Below are 16,769 nucleotides of genomic sequence, written 5' to 3'. Positions count from 1 at the left end.
GGAAACCAAGATGCTGAACTGGTGAAGAAATGCATGGTTCTTCCCACATGCTTTCTTCTCAACATGGCAGTGAGTAGCTTGGACTCTATCCAGATTAGAATCAGCATTATGCTAACATGGTTTCCTGGAGCAGTGTAGATAACGATATTTCATTATAAACCTGTTATTGCTAGTTTGTAAGCTACCCTGCTGTATAGTATTATAACATGGTTGTAAGAAAACAAGAATCTCTCTCCACTCTGGTCAGAGACACTGTGCTACACAACCTTTTATCTGTTCTTAGTGTTAAAAGACCTGATATAGTTTTTGACTTGCTTCATTATCAATTGCCACACTGATAATGTTCATAAAGTCAGACATAAAAATAAAGCACCTGGTCATCTGTACTGGGGTGTAGTGTAAGAAATATAGGGTGAAATCGCCTTAATCAGCACCCTGAAAAGCTTCACTCCCAGTTAATTGTAAAATTTCCAGGGGTGGGGGAGGAGCAATAGTTTAATATATTTAGCTACCAGGTTGCAAGTTATCCTCTGGAATCAGCCTTTGTTTCAGATATTTACTGCAGTTAATGGGTGTAAAGTGGTTTATGTGAATATAAATTTCCAATTGTGAAGTCCCTTGTTCATTGCATGCTGCTTCCCTCCTCTCCTGGGACTGACTTGGCTGGATGGTCGTATGAGCAGCCTCAGGATCATATGAATGTTTTATGACTTAGTTTAGTTTATTTAATTATCCTTTTAGATCAGAATGCACATAACAAGCTAACATCTACTTTTCTATTCTCTCTTTTCAGACATATGCACTGTGGAGAACTGAATTTTGATTGTATATTTTTCAGATTTCCGCTGATGAAATAGCAACCAAGAAAGAACAAATATCTGAGGCTTTGCAGACTACACAGTCATTTTTGGCTAAACACAGTGACAAGTATGTTAAATTTTATCACAGCATTTTGTTAATATAACTGTAACTAAATTACTGCATCATATTTGCTTATAAGGAACAGACTGATATTCTCATCTTACAGTTACAGTGGATAATATTCTGTTTGTTCTTTTTGTTTAGTTTAAATGTAATTGTGAAGAGAACTTGATTAGGTGTATAAAAGATTATATCAATTTAGATGGAAGTAGGGGGCCCAAAGCATTAAAGGTGCTAACATAACCCAGTCACTCTCCAATTAAACAGTGTTAAACAAGGTCCAAGGTTTGGTATATAGAGATCCAAGTCTACTTAGTACCATGGCAAACACATCATTAAAATCAGTTTAACCTTTTATTAGAGCTACAGAGAGAAAATGCAGCTTCTGTCTCTGATGTTGACTCTCACTTGCAGCCTAACTGCTGGAAAAACACAGCCACAGCACAGGGTCTTATCAGCCTCTCCCAAGACCTGGCAAACTTGTACCAGCATTGGGCTGTTTAGGGCATTTCTTTAGCTTCCTCTTTCTGGTAACAGGCTTTCAGCAGTGTTTCAAAATATGTAGCCTTGGTGGCTACGCCAGACTCTTTATTTGACAGAAGGCAAAAGGAAGGAGATAGGAAAGAGAAGAAATAAGGTGAGGGAAGGAAAAAGACACACGGGGGGAGAAGGAGAGGGATGTGTGACATAGTCTCGCATCCTAGATGGTGTTTTAGGATTTAGTTATAGCCAGTGGAAATGGGAGCGTCATCATCTGGCTCCCTCTCTGTGGCCTGGTCTGTCAGGACATTTTTCAGGATTGGGATGAAGAAGGTCCAGCTTCCCAGGAGACTGTGGGGGTGGCAGCCAGGATGGTGAAGCTCTCTCCAGTAGCCAATTTTTCTCTCTAAAGTCTCTTTTGGAGGACTGCAAAAGGGTGCAACAGGTGGAATAGCTCACCCTCTTGTTATTTTGTCTACCTATTAGGCCTGATTTCTGACACTCTGGTTTATTGGTTTCCAGGTTCCTCGCTTTTCTTATTTACTAGGCATGATTTTAACACAGTCCTTGAATTATATCAGTAGGCATTTTTTTTAGTCTTTCTGAGTTGGTTCTGTACCTTTCCCCATTTCCTATTAATATTTGTTGTTATAGGTTATTGTGACATTTCATGAACTTTCTCACAGTTTTTGCAATTGAGCCCACAATTGGGGTAAATTTGTAAGCCCAGTCTTCACAAGAGCTCCCTGGATTAGGTGACACAACACATGACAATACTTTTATATTTATACAGGACCTTTCATTTGAAGGACCTCAAAACACTTTACAATATTAACAAACTAACATATAAGTTATATAGAGAAGGTTTGTTTCATCCATCACTGAAATTAGTAGATGTAATATATTTGGATTTTAGTAAAGCATTTCCCATGGTTCTCATGAGTGCTTGCTATCAAAATGAATTCACATTGCCTTGGCTGGTGGTCAGTAAACAGTCAGAGGCATGGAAAACTGGTCGACAGACCATAAACAATAGAGCTGAGGGAATAATTCACTAAAAGTATCTTTCAGTTAATTTCCCTCATTTTCTGATCACCAGTTGACTTAAATGTATTAATTATTCAGCTGTATTTGATGAATGTTTTCATACAACTTTTTTATCATATGTCCTAATATTGGCCCAAAAACACAAGTCAGATTTTGCTCTCATTTCTAAAATAATTATAGTATCTAGCACTTTTCATCAATAGATCTCAATACACTTTGCAAAGGATGTCACTATCATTACCTTCATGTTACAGATGGGGAAACCGAGGCACAGGGAAGTGAAGTTACTTGTTCACATTCACCCGCAAGCCAGTAGCTAAGCCAGGAATAAAACCCATGTCTTCTGAAAACGAGTTCACCATTCGATTTGCTAGATTATTCTGCTGATTCAATTTGTATGATCACATACACAGAATACACAACCAACAGAAAAAGCAGAACTTGTCACCTACTGAAGTTTTCAAATCTGATAATAATCGTATCTATTATTTTTTTTGGTAGAATGATGGATGGAGAGAGAAATGAAATGGAAAAACAAGTGAAGTCCCTACAAGAAGGTTATAACCTGTTATCTAATGAAGCTTTGAAACAACTGCAGGGAGCACAAAATTTAGGTGATGAAAAGATGGAGGAAAAGGTAATAGCACAGAAAATTTTGTTGTTGTGTTTCTAGCTGTAGTACTTTATTCTTTTGAGATTTACTGCATGATAGTGGAACAATATATTAACAATGAAAGGAGAAACTGTATTTGATTGTACGTATCAATAAGCTGAAACCTGAATCAAATGACTGCAGTTTCTATATATTTGTATAATATATGTAGTCTTACGTGTGCATATGAACATTCTGTTCATCAGAACTTGCGTGAAGAGTCTTAATACCATGTGCCTTGCATGAACAAAGATAAACAAATCATCCATCTCTTAACTCTTCTCTTTAAAAGCCATCCTCTGATTGCTAGATAAGTTTGTGTGCTGCAAAAATATGACACCATAAAATAATATGGGTTAATCTCTGCCATGTACTCCCCCAGAGATATCCCAGAAGATATATAGTGTTCTAGATTTTCTTTAAATTCCAATTGGGTATATGGTTGGACCACATACAGTAAATAGTTATGAGGTACCACAAGTACATTTTTTATAAACCAATCTAAATCTCAAATATGGAATTATATCATAAAGGTATTATGAATGTATGTGTGCATCTACAAGTAGAAGCAATGTCTTGTATAATTATTTTAAAATAATGTTGCCAACCTGATTACATACTTTCTATGCAAACTAGTTGAAGTATTTGGGTTCTATAATATCCGATTCCATATGTTTGGGTGTCTGTGCAAAAGTGCTGTATGCTGTAAACATGAGTAGCATGGTCATTTTGTATCACATACTATTTTTGAATCTTCTAACCTTTCACAGACACTTAGAGCATGACAGTTTGCCTTTCAGGTATATGTCCTATTGTTCACTATATAATCATCTATTCTGCTGCCTTCCACTAACCCTATTTATGTATGCAGAGCATAGATTTTCAATTCACAGATGCATGTTGATTTTAAATCTCTTATTACATCGTGTGCTGTTGAATCACTGACATAGATCACTTGCGCATTTGAGATGCTAATACTCACAGCATTGTCCCAGTCCTGGTAAGTATATGATTTTGTGCTTAATATGTATTCAAAAGCAAAAAAACCGTTTAATATGTACAATTATAAAATTACTTAAAAGCATTCTTTATATTCCCTTTTAGGTGGATAAAGTTATTGCTGGTATCATTGATCAAACAACTGGAGAAGTCCTTTCAGTCTTTCAGTCTGTTTTAAAAGGTCTAATTGACTCTGAAACTGGCATTAGATTGCTTGAGAATCAGCTGATTTTATCTGGGCTAATTTCACCAGAATTAGGAATATGTTTTGATCTTGAAGAAGCAAAAGTCCATGAACTTATTGATGAACAAACTCTACTGCAACTACAAGAATTAAATAATGCTAAGAAAATTATTTCAGAGTCATCAGTCACAAATCTTCCAGCTGTAGCTGCTTTAGAACAAGGTCTAATTCCAGAGACTCTTGCCATTAAAATTCTTGAGATTCAGCTTTCCAGAGGCTATCTAGTTATACCAGCTACAGGGGAGCAACTCACTTTGCACAAAGCTTTCCAGAGGAACCTGGTTTCTGCATCTTTATTTTCAAAGCTTTTGGAAAGGCAAGACACATGCAAAGATCTCATAGACCCCAACACTGCAGAAAAGGTTTCCGTGGAGGAGATGGTTCAAAGAAGCATAATAAGAGAAGAAACAGGGTTAAGACTTCTACCTGTAAGACCACAAGAAAGAGGTAGAATCACTCTAAAATGTGGAAGGCAGATAAGTATTTTGAGAGCAGCCCATGAAGGTCTCATAGACCGTGAAACCATGTTCAGGTTGCTGGGAGCTCAACTACTATCTGGAGGTATAATCGAACCTGACTCAGGGCACAGAATGACTGTAGAAGAAGCCATGAGACAAGAGTTGATTGATCAGGACACTGCTTGTGGTATTCTGACTCATCAGATTCAGACTGGTGGGATATTATGTTCAAATTCATCCAAACGCTTAACTGTAGATGAAGCCATACAGTGCAGCTTAATCTCATCTAGCAGTGCACTCTTGGTACTAGAAGCACAGAGAGGCTTCATTGGCCTCATTTGGCCTCATTCTGGTGAAATATTCCCCATATCTACTTCTTTACATCAAGGGATGATAACAAATGAACTAGCAAGCAAAATACTAAATGGCAGGCAGAAAATAGCTGCAATTTATATTCCTGAAACCTGTGAGGTACTCAGTCTGGATAATGCCGCACAGTTAGGGGTAATAGATGGTAATACTGTATCTGTTTTGAACAGTGTAATTTTACCTGATAAAATGCCTAACATGGAGGATTTAGAGTCCTCTTGTAAAAATGCTGCAAGATGGTTATCGTCTTATGAATTCCAGCCATCTGCATTTCATGACTATAGACAGGAACAAGAAGTTTCAGTTACAGAAGAGCCAATACCTCATAGTGTAGAGCAAACTAAAAAATTATTCATGTCTTATCTGATGATAAATAGTTATATGGATGCAAACACAGGGCAAAGACTTTTGTTATATGATGGAGACCTGGATGAAGCTGTCAGCATGTTATTGGAAGGTGATGATTCTGCGTCCAGTGCTGATGTGACAGAAGGAGGATTTAGTAATAAATATGTAAACTTAAAAAGAACTGATCTGAAACAACCTGACAATGTCATGTTTAATAATGTCACAAGCAAGGTCCTGCATGAGTATACAGGTGTACAGAATACTTTTACTGACAGCAACTTAAAACAGCCTGAAGAAGATACTCAGAATGATAAATGTTCAGAGAGAGATGATTTTCACAGTAGAGCAAATGTCTTTAAGGCTAATGGTTTTGAACAGTCAGAATGTACATTGAATTCTTTGTTGTCTAAACCTGAAGCAGAAACTGGAAATATAGTGGGTAGTACTCAAAACCCTGAGAAAGAGAATTCATTCAAAAGTTTTCAAGAATATCCTAAACAAATACAGATGGAACGGTGTGAGCATGTGTATCAGCAAGCAAACTCTGGAAATGTAGAAAGGCATCTTCAAAAATACTCACAAGGAAATCTTATTTCAAGAATAGATCAAGACAAACCCAGCATGCCTGATGGAAGAGAGATCCTGGGTAGGGAAAGCAGGACTTTTAAAACTTTAGAAAATTCCTTGGGTGTAGATGATTTGTCAGTTAATAGTGAAGTCAGTGCTGTTCAAGAAAGCAATCCAAAGTGTGGCCCTCATATTTTGCAGTCTGATGATAAGAGTATGTTAACTGATAACAATATGAAAAAATGTGATGTTCAGAGAAGTCTCAGTTCATTCAGCCACACAGATATTGAAAACAGACTTCTAGGAGAACTTTCTGGTAAAGAATTAGTGAGTCAAATTGTTTGTAATGAGCATAGCATGCTACAGTCTAAAGAGAATGAGTATGGCAGGCCATCCCTTCAGGACTGTACCAATATGCCTGATGGACTACTTCCGGAAGACAATAATGATGTGCCTCTGTTGAAGAACAGTACTGACACACGTGGCAGGTCACCACTGGGAGACAGTACTGACATGCAGGGCGGGCCACCCCTGGAGGACACTAGCGATGCGCATCATAGGGCTCTGTTGGAAGACACTACTGATACACCTGGGGGGGCACTGCTGGGAGATAGTACCAGCATGCATGGCAGGTCACTTCTGGGAAACAGTATCAGTCTGCATGATGGGTTACTCCTAGGGGACAGCGATGCTATATATGGCAGGTTACTACTGGGAGATAATAGTAATAAACCTGGTGATCTGCTGCTGGGAGAGAGTGATGGCACCCCACAGTGTGAAAATAACTATTTGCAGCAGGTTGGTGATGAAGATGATGATGCCTATGACACTCCTCAGGTTGATGATGAAGATGATGATGCCTATGACACTCCTCAGGTTGATGATGAAGATGATGATGCCTATGACACTCCTCAGCTTGATGATGATGATGACGATGACGATGCATATGACACTGCTCAGGTTGATGGATATGATTCCTATGACTCCCCTCAGATTGATGATGATTACAGTACCTCTCAGCTTGAAGATGATGATACCCCAGAGCCTGACAACACACCCTTAGGTGTCCAAGAAGAAAGAGACGGGCTAGTGAATGTGAGGGAAGAACTAAACACTTTTCAAGATGTGAGTAACACAGGAGATAGTGTCCTGAGCGTTAATGAAGTAAGACAGACAGATTCATTTGAGATGATAAATATGGCCTCAGGAAGTGCTGGAATGTTGGAAGCCATCTCTGAAGAGGAGACAGAAAGTGTAGGGAAGGTGGAAGAGAAGGAGCAGACACTACCAGTCATGAGAGAGAGTGAAGAAAGTGAGGAGAGCGGCTTTAGTCCCTTATTGAGGCTGCATGAAGCTGAAGTGCAAGCAAAAAGTGACTCTAATGAGGATGAGCATGAAGGAATGCAGGAGGAGGAGGGAAATTATGATTATATGGATTATGATAGTGATAGTTATGATGGAACTGACGATGATGATGATGATGATGATGATGATGATGAAGAAGAAGAAGAAGAAGAAGGAATAATGGATATTTATTACTCACAGTGCCAGAATAAAAACGTTGGTATCCAGCTTTTTGCTCCTTCCAAAGAAATGGAAGATAGTGATGAATGTAATCAGAATATTGATGCCTTGGATGGTTATCTTCCTTTAAAGCACATGGCAGTTGATAATATTTTGCAGTTAGATTCCAACAGTCAAAAAAGTAATCTATGCTCTGATAAATCCAATTTAAAAAAACATAAAAATGTATCTGATGTTTCTGAAGAAGGAAGTCTTGATTTTACAGATAAAACCAAAGAGGAAGGACAGCAAGAAATTGAAAGTGTTTCTGAGGATTTGGTAGAAAGCAAACATATGTTTGAAGATATTACTGAAAATATCCAACCTGAAAGCATCATTGGCACTGAATGGCTGTTATCTAACAATGAAGAAAGTCACCTCACACAGCATATGACTCTAACGCCTGATCTTGGCATGAATGATACCATGGCAACAGACCCTGCAATAATTCAGGAGGGATCTGCGTGTGCATCCCCATCTGCTATTGCTAAGCAAGCTGCTGCTGCAAACATTCAGACTCAAATAGACTTCCTCCCTTCAGAAGTTCTGTTACCAGTTCATGTCATAACGAAAAACGAGAACAATATATCTGTGCCATGGTCAAATTATGAGCAAAGACAGAACACAGAGGAAGACATACTCGTGAAGCACATGTCAAATAATGTGACTGGCGTAGAACTGCTTACGGTAAATTCATCCCAAATGGATAATAAAGTAGTCAGACATGTGCCTTATGTGAATGACAGTGATAGTCTAGGTTCTCTCACTGACTTAGTACACCCAGTCACAAATAAAGAACTTGGTCAAATAGAAATAGGTATTGACATTCCTAAACAAAATATAAACATGATGACTATTCTAAAGGAAAGTCATATCCAGGAATTAAGTAAAAGTCCCATTCATATGGAAAGCCTTGGAGAAATATTTGATGGATCTATTAAAACAGGTTGTGAAATTGCTGTTTCAAATGAAGAAAAAGTAAGTGTTGGACAAGCCTCGAGTGATGCTAAATCAGGACATTACAGTGACTTTGATACAGTGAAATCAGATGAATTTATGGAAGAGTTTGACCTTTCTGCTTATTTAAAACAATGTGCAAAAGGCATAAAAGCAAAAGATAGTTCAGAACGGAATAAGGCTGATTCTTGTTACCTTAAGGAAGGTGAAACTGGCAAAAATTATATACAGAATGGAAAAGAGTTAGTGATACCTGACTATGTTATTGATATGGGAGCAGGGCATCCAACTGAATTAAATTCTAATTCTCAATCCTCTCCCCTGACAGTTACAGTAAAATCAAAGGGAATAAACGTTACTACAGAAAATGAGAGTAGCATCTGTCAAGAAACTGATAAAGTTCTTAAAAACACTTCAGAAAATGACATGATAGTTAGTCATGAATTTTCCTTTAAGAAAGCTGACACAGAAGGAAGTACTGAGAATGTTCAGGAGTCAGAGGAAAGGGCTGAAACCAGACATTCTGGGAACCATAGAGGTGCAGCAGACTTTTCTTCTAGACCTTTGGATAACATAGGTGATAGCTTGGATAATATTGTGCAGAGGAAATGTGAAACACTGGTTTGTTATAAAGGAGTAAAAAACATTATGGAACAGAATATTTTAGTCAACAAGACTGATTTAATTGAAAATGGTGTCAGGAAAGAAAAGCCTGTAGAATCATTTCACAAAGAAGTAATGCTCCCCAAAGACTTGCAAGTAGAGCAGGGTATATCACATTCTCCTGAAGTATCTGACACACTAATTGAAGACTTAAAGAATATTTTAAAAAAGAAATTGAAAGATGGCCATGTTTTCTGCAAGCAGGAAGGTGAACCTTTAAATTATTCTGACACAAAATTTTTAATGCAAAATTTACTTAAAATGATTAGTCGCACACACTTGGGGAATGAGTCTTCCAGTGAGTCAAATATCAAGCAAACACGTGATGACATTAGCGCTACACTAATGGCTACCCCATCGTGCATAGATCAAAAGGACTATGATAATCTTCAGTTATCTTGGCCTGATAACAGGAGTCCTGACCTCCTCCTTGATATATTGAAGCAAAACCACTGCAACCAAAAGACTGATAATCCATATGAAACAACAAGTGAAGAAGCCCAGAATGAAAGAGACCAAGAGAGAAAAGCTACAGCTCCTAAACTTATTACTTCTCAACTTGAACAAATCTTCCAAATCCCACCTGGAGATGAAAGTTCATACAGATTCGAGGCATTGATGAGTGATTTGGCAAAAGACTTGTTTACCATCTCACAGACTGCTAATATCACCACAGATGATGAGTGTGTAAGCAAAGCAGAGGAGCTGGGTACTCTTTTCTCAACAGAACTAACAGAATTTGGATCAGAAACTCTCAGAGGGAATTCATTGGTTCACAGCACAGCTATTATTTTGGAAAATAACCAGAAGCCTGAGAAGTCAGAAAGTCCATCCAAAAGCTTTTCTGAGGATGTTTTACAAATGAAAGAAGCTGCCCCAGGAGACAACCCAGTAGGCATGGTAAGTAACAACTGGCACAGTTACACATTTTATGTTAAAGGAGTTGCAGGCATCCTTTTAAATATTGGAGATCATTATTAAACCAAAACCAACAAACAAAAAACCCACATATCAAACACTCCAATTGTAAATTTAAAACAAATTGTAATGGAAACAAATGTTATATTTCTCTATTAGCTCAGAAAGCATTTTTTGATGGTTAAAACTTATTTTCAGATGTTCAGTGGAGTACAGCAGTGTTTAAAGTATACAGAGAAACTGCGAGGACATTTGGCAATGGTTCAGGATATGAAATTCCACTTAGATAATGAGCAGCCTATTAGTAACAACTTAGAAATGCTAAAAACCCAACTTGAACAATTAGAGGTAAGTATAATATATTTCTTATTTCTATGGTATACTAAAAAGCACATAGATAATACAGTGCAGGATGCTATAGAAAGCCCTAATATAAAGAGAGAGATCATGTGGTTCAGATTTTAAATACAATTACATGAATTTACTTTTAAACCTGTTTCTCGTAGTAAATTTAATGCATCTTGTTTATATTTTGTTTGCAGTCATTTGAATCAGGACTGGCTGCTTTTGCTGTTGTTCTAAAAAAAGATCTGAAGTTGACAGAAGAGTTTTTAAAGTCTCTGCACAAAGATGGTCCCAAAGAACAACTTAAAGAGCTAAAAATAACATATGAATATTTACAGAAGGCCTTTTTTGTGGTCTGTGATATGTCTTCAAAGCGTGCAAAACAAATAGTCTTTGCTGTTGACTCTGAAATGGTATGTTTCTATTAAATGATTTTTGTGTGTGTGTACTTGCTTCACTTTACTTTAAAGTAGTTGAGTTAAAAATAAATATTTTGGTTTGGTTTTATTTTAACATAAATTAGGTGTGAGATTTTCTTTCATTTAATATCAGATTTGGCTGGTTAGACTATGATACTGTAAATAAATAAGTAACTTTCCTTTCTAGTCTAAGCTTTCAATATTGCATCAGGAACTTCTAAGCAGACTTCAGAAGTTTTCAGACCGGATCACAGAAAACAGTAAAACTGTGAACAACCTGACAGTGAATACTAGTGATATAGAAAATGTGAAGCAAAACTTACAACTGCTCAAGGCAGGTATCATTGATGTTAAATGATAAAATAGTGTAACTAATTATCAGAAAAGATAATGTAATGTTGGCTCTGCTTACATCTATTGTAAGAAATCTGGCCCCATCTGAATGTGTAATGCAGGACTGCAACCTATCCCAATTATTATAATTACATCCTATGCTTAAACTCCAATCTCTTCAATGAGTTTAATGTACATTCCCAAAACAGCTATGGTGGGTGCTTTAAAGAAACAAAAGTGGCGAAAAATCCAAAACCATGAATTCAAGTGCCTCCTAAACACCCTCTTCATGTGATACCCATGAAGACGTGAACAGAACCAACTGTTCAAATATATATATATATATGGAATGTAAAATGGGCTATGACTTAATTGGGGTTTGAATAGGGTTGCAGAATGTTTAGTGACTTCAGTAGGGTTGCATGAGTGTAACTGAGGGCAGAATTTGCCCGCAGGTGGGGAAGAGAGTGGGGTGTCACGCTAGATTGCAGAGGAAGGCAAGAAAGCCAGTGGCAGGAAATACCTTCAGTAAATATTCTCCCATTTCTAGTTTTTGCAGAACTGCTCCTCCAGTTAGGCAAATGGCTCCCCAGTAGTACCTGTTCAGTGTTGATGGTCAGTCAGTCCTCTGATGTGAAAAAATAAAAAAGCAAATAAGAAGAAGACTGAGCACCATCATTATTTGGAACTTGATATATAAACCCCTGATCAAGAAGGCAAAACAAGCAAAATCTCAGCCAGTTGCTTTGTCTTGGAATACAAGTTTTTAGACTAATTCCTTCTTTTGGTTAATATTTTCATCAAAAACATAGTTGAACATTGAGCTAGGGATAGTATTATTTCTCTCTGAAATATGCTTTATGAACACTGAACCTTTCTTTACGATCAGTCATTTCCTCTTCTTTTTATTTACAGAACAATTCAAAAGAGCTTGGCTGTATGAAGATACAACTGGACTCCATAGCATTTGATGTTCAGTTCTTCATTTCTGAACATGCCCAGGATCTTTCTCCTAATCAGAGCAAACAGCTGTTGAGGCTCTTAAATAGTACTCAGAAGTGTTTTCAGGAAGTACAGGAAACAATCACATCTCAGATGGAAAGTTTAGAGGGACTGTTACGGACAGCACAAGATCTTGGTGATCAGAAGGTTTGCCTTTCTGTGACAGTGTGTGCTTAGTGTTTTAGCGATATAGATGAGGAAGTTTAATACTAATGTGTGATTATGTCATACCAGATATGAGTTGCTTGGGAAGCATTGGCTATAGGGTTAAATATGTTATAATAACCTATACATTTTATTATATTTGCCTTCATTATTCTACAAAGACTGTATCAATCAGGTTTGATAAATAGTTGTTACGGTCTTTCTGTGTTACGACCATTCTTTTTAGGGCTATCATATTAGGAAGTGGATAGATACTTGAGTTTTCAGACATCATTATCGACACAAAAGCAAGGGGATCAAGTCTAGTATTTCTGTCAGACTGAAGGAAAAGTATTTGTGTTTGCTTACAATCATGAATAATGTAGCAGTTGTGTTTGTAATTAGCTAAATGATTATAGTCAGGGCTGACTTAGAGGATGCCCTCAGTATACCTGTACATCCCTTCCTCTCATAGAAGCACAAATGTAAGCCTCAGAAGGCAACAATTCACCTACTATTGATGTGTTAGGAAAAAGTTATTTAGAATCCTGAGGATTTGTAACATTCTAAGAAAGTTGTTGCCAAGGTGCTATGGCAGAGAAATATATAAAAATGGGTGAATAAGAAGCATCTATAAGAATTTGGTAGCAATAATGATCCTGCATGTTTTATTCCTCTATATTGCTTAAAAGATGCAAGCATTTTCTACACAGGTAACATGCATACCAACTAAACTAACACACCCGTCACAACTAACCTCTGTTTTGGTATCCTTTTTCAGAACTAATAGGGTTTATCACAGATTTCAAGCGATTAAGAGACGTGGATTTTCACTTCTGTTGGTTGGAGGTTTCACTTGCACACATATGCATGGCCAGATTTCTGCTGGGCAATTCCATCAATACATGATCTCTTTTTACTTACAGCATATGTAAGGTTTATGATCCATAACTTCTATATATTCACCTTGCTCAAACTGTGTACCACTGCTATCATGTTTACAGCATACTTTTAAAATGATTGCCTTGCAATAGTGTTGTTTAAAAAGTAGTTTGCAAGGGAGCTTCTGATGATGCAGAATTTTGTGTTTTATTTTTGCTCCAAACTAGGATGTGGCTGAGCAGCAGCAGGAATGCAAGGAGAAACTACAGGAAATATGTGATCTCTTTACACAAACAGAAAATCGACTCATTGGTCACCAAGAAGCTCTTGTTATCGGAGACAGCAAGGCTGAGTTAAAGCAATACCAAACCAAACAAGAGGTGAAAACTTGACTAAACAGCAGCAACCTTAGTATTCTTATGATGTATTTTTGATTGGTTTCTTTATGGACTGTAACTAATCTGAGATTACATTAAGAAGACTAAGGCCGGTTTTAGGTCAACAATAGCAAGCACTGGCTGCATGGGGGATGTAGAAACAGGAGCTGCCTCAGGATCTCATGCTTGTTCTGTGCAGAAAAGAATTATGGCACTACCGATAATGTGCTTGGTTCTCTGCAAGGAAAAGTATTGAAGAGCGATATCCAAATTTGTTATGTGATACCCTGGGCCAGTTAATTCACACAGCAATTTTGACAGTAGCAATGGAGGTGGCCTCTCAGTTTTCCCAATGGTTTGGAAATCAGCACAACATCCCTGGGGATAGAAAAACAGGATAGAGAGGGAGGGAAAGAGGGAAAAAGAAAAAGACACAAAACCATGCCTTGTTGACTGAAGGTAAGGGATTGAACCTGTACAGTACTCCCATTCATGGTGGCTTGATAAAAAGCAAATGAATAGACTGTCCTGCGACATACTGTATATTTTCAGAAACAATCTTGTAGCATGCCTGAGATCTAACGTGATTCTGCAGTTCAAAAGCATTCTTGCCAGATGTGAGAAAATCACATGTAAGTGAGCCCAAGCTGCTTATGTCAAAATCATATGTGAACTTTATAACTAGAAGCATGGAGTGTTCTGCTCACATCATTATTGAAACTTTTTTGTAAAAGGATTTCTCTACCATCTTTTTTCCCCATAAATTCTGTCCCTCTAGTGATGGCAGCAGATTCCCTGGGTGCCTTTTTATAACTTTTTCACATTTTCTGTTATAATCTTGTGACAACATGTACATCTGAAAACTTTTCTTTTAGTTTGCTATTAGGCCCTGCCCTTATGCCAAAACTTAACTTTTACTCTGTTAATACTGAGGGAGAACTCCCACTGACATCAGTTAAGATTTTGCCTCAGTGAGGACTTTAGGATTTAGCATTTTATGTTTTTTATTATTATTTAATATTTATATTATAGTAGTGCACATAGGTCCCAGGGAGGATCAGTAACCCATTGTGCTGAACAAAAGTAGACTCATTCCCTGACTCTAAGAGCTTATAGTCTAAGATTACCAGCAAAGTTCCAAGGGAAAGAAAGGGATAGACCAAATTATTATGTACAAATATGTATTTGCTTTATAAATATCCTCTATCCACAACTGCCCCAAAGCCTAGCCCTCATTTCTTGATTGATTTCTCGTGGGCATCATGGCAGAAGCAGGACTTGGGAGGGGATTTGAAGGAAGAAAAGGTTCCTTATGGATCAGTTATGGGATAGCATTCCATGTATAAGGTGGGGTATGGAAGAAAGCACAAAGATTTTTTAGGGGAGAAGCTGTATCTTATTTAATATAAAATATTTACTGTGTCCAAAGGAAGGGCATCCAAAATATTTGTTAGTGCATTAAAATGAGCTGCTCTTTCTCAAACTAAATATCAAAAAACACTACAAAACCCACAAGCCCATATGAGAGTCCAAAACTTTTTGTCTAGTGGCACCATAAACATCACCCTGCTCTTAAGGCCTTTTGGCTTACGATTCTCCCTTATAATCCTTTACATTAATTTAAACTGTGCCAAATTTAGAAGTGAGGTGTAAGGGTTGAGATGTAATTACATGTTGGTAATCTGATGTGAGTTTAAGTGAATCTAAAACTCTCTGAGGCAGTCTAGAGGGAGTCTAAGTTCGTGCAACACACATATTGAGAGGAAGGGACCAAAAGAAGGTATACATCTATCAGTTTAGACTCCCTCTAGACCTGCTTCAGCTCTGGACTTGTCCCAGGACTGTTATGCAGAAATGCATTATTACTATGGTCTGTGGAACATTTGACTTATCCCACTCCAGATTGTTAAATGAGTTATTCTTTAACACTTTAACAATAGACTTCTTTGCTCTCCAAACTAATGACTGGTACCACACTGTTGATCTCTCAAGCTGCCAAGGCTCAACTGTGAGATATTGTGGGGGTCAAAATCCCATCTGAGAAACAAAAGCATAACTCATCTGAACTAATGTAATAAGTGAGTCTACAAGAATGTGTGAGATAAGATGAGTTAGGCTGTCTCTCAATGAGGGACTTCTGAGAAGTTTGAAGTGAAGTTCAGGTAGGTAATTTATCTACCTTCTTTTGTTTTTTTTTCCCACCAGGAGTTACAGAAAGATATGCTGGCAAGTGCACAGGCATTGGCAGAGATTGTGAAAAACACGGAGATGTTCTTGAAAGAGAATGGAGGAAAGCTGTCACAAGAAGACAAGACTATTCTTGAACAGAAACTTAATGAAGCTAAGACAAAATGTTTGCTGCTTAGCCAGAAGGCAGAAGAGTCCAAAAAAGTGCTGGATAAAGCTGTGACAACAGCTATTAAGCAGGAAACAGAAAAGGTTCTTATGCATCAATTCTACATCTTTATTTGAATTTTTTAAAAGTCTTAGGGGAATTGTCTTTCCACTTATTACTGGTTTGTCAATGAGAGATGAAAGTCATATATTTTACTTGGGTTACTATCGAAGTAATTAGTGCATGTTTGTTTTACAAATACAGCAAATTCTCAATATGTCAATTATCAGATATTTTCAGATTTTAACAACATATTTTTAAATGGTTCAAATCTCCACTTTTGAAACAATGTAAAGGCTAAAAATGATTTCAGATTTCAAATTATGAGCTTTCCATGTATAGGTTGCTGCCATAGAACAACTGGAAGAGAGTAAAAATACGATTGAAAATCTCTTGGATTGGCTGTCAAATGTGGATAAGGCAGCAGAGCATGGGGATGAGAAATGGATGCTGGCAATAGAACAGAATGGAACCCATTTTAAAGAAGGGGATGTAAAGGCTTTGGATGGAGAAGAGGATGAAGTCAATGGTAACCTGTTGGAACTTCAGCAACAGACTGAAACCCATGTAGATGGCAGAGTAAAACCCACAGACAGTAACCTGAACCAGCAGTATCAGAAAGTCAAGGTACTATATGCACCAGTTATGGCAAATATTCAGCACTTAGGTACTATGGTAATAAGTCC

At 37.4% G+C, this 16,769-nt stretch overlaps 1 protein-coding gene across 46 annotated transcripts in view; it reads left to right on the top strand.

Moving 5' to 3' along the window:
- DST (dystonin) overlaps window positions 1-16,769 on the top strand; it is a 439,617-nt gene that overhangs the window by 278,975 nt on the left and 143,873 nt on the right. For 36 of the 46 annotated variants that reach the window (XR_010599478.1, XR_010599479.1, XM_065587853.1 and 33 more), the window contains 10 exons: window positions 839-927; window positions 2,950-3,085; window positions 4,205-10,168; window positions 10,385-10,534; window positions 10,729-10,944; window positions 11,138-11,284; window positions 12,199-12,432; window positions 13,539-13,691; window positions 15,894-16,127; window positions 16,426-16,710. Coding sequence is in view for 44 of the 46 variants with exons in the window: in XM_065587853.1 (XP_065443925.1) it covers window positions 839-927; window positions 2,950-3,085; window positions 4,205-10,168; window positions 10,385-10,534; window positions 10,729-10,944; window positions 11,138-11,284; window positions 12,199-12,432; window positions 13,539-13,691; window positions 15,894-16,127; window positions 16,426-16,710 (7,608 nt within the window). In the remaining 2 variants the exon portion in view is untranslated. The remainder of the gene's footprint in view (window positions 1-838; window positions 928-2,949; window positions 3,086-4,204; window positions 10,169-10,384; window positions 10,535-10,728; window positions 10,945-11,137; window positions 11,285-12,198; window positions 12,433-13,538; window positions 13,692-15,893; window positions 16,128-16,425; window positions 16,711-16,769) is intronic. The other 10 variants (XM_065587877.1, XM_065587876.1, XM_065587875.1 and 7 more) reach the window with 2 other exon arrangements.

The sequence above is a fragment of the Chrysemys picta genome, chromosome 3, assembly GCF_011386835.1.
Source record: "Chrysemys picta bellii isolate R12L10 chromosome 3, ASM1138683v2, whole genome shotgun sequence".
Classification (NCBI taxonomy): Eukaryota; Metazoa; Chordata; order Testudines; family Emydidae; genus Chrysemys; species Chrysemys picta.
Note: the sequence above shows the minus strand (reverse complement) of the source record. Positions and strands in the feature narration are given on the sequence as shown.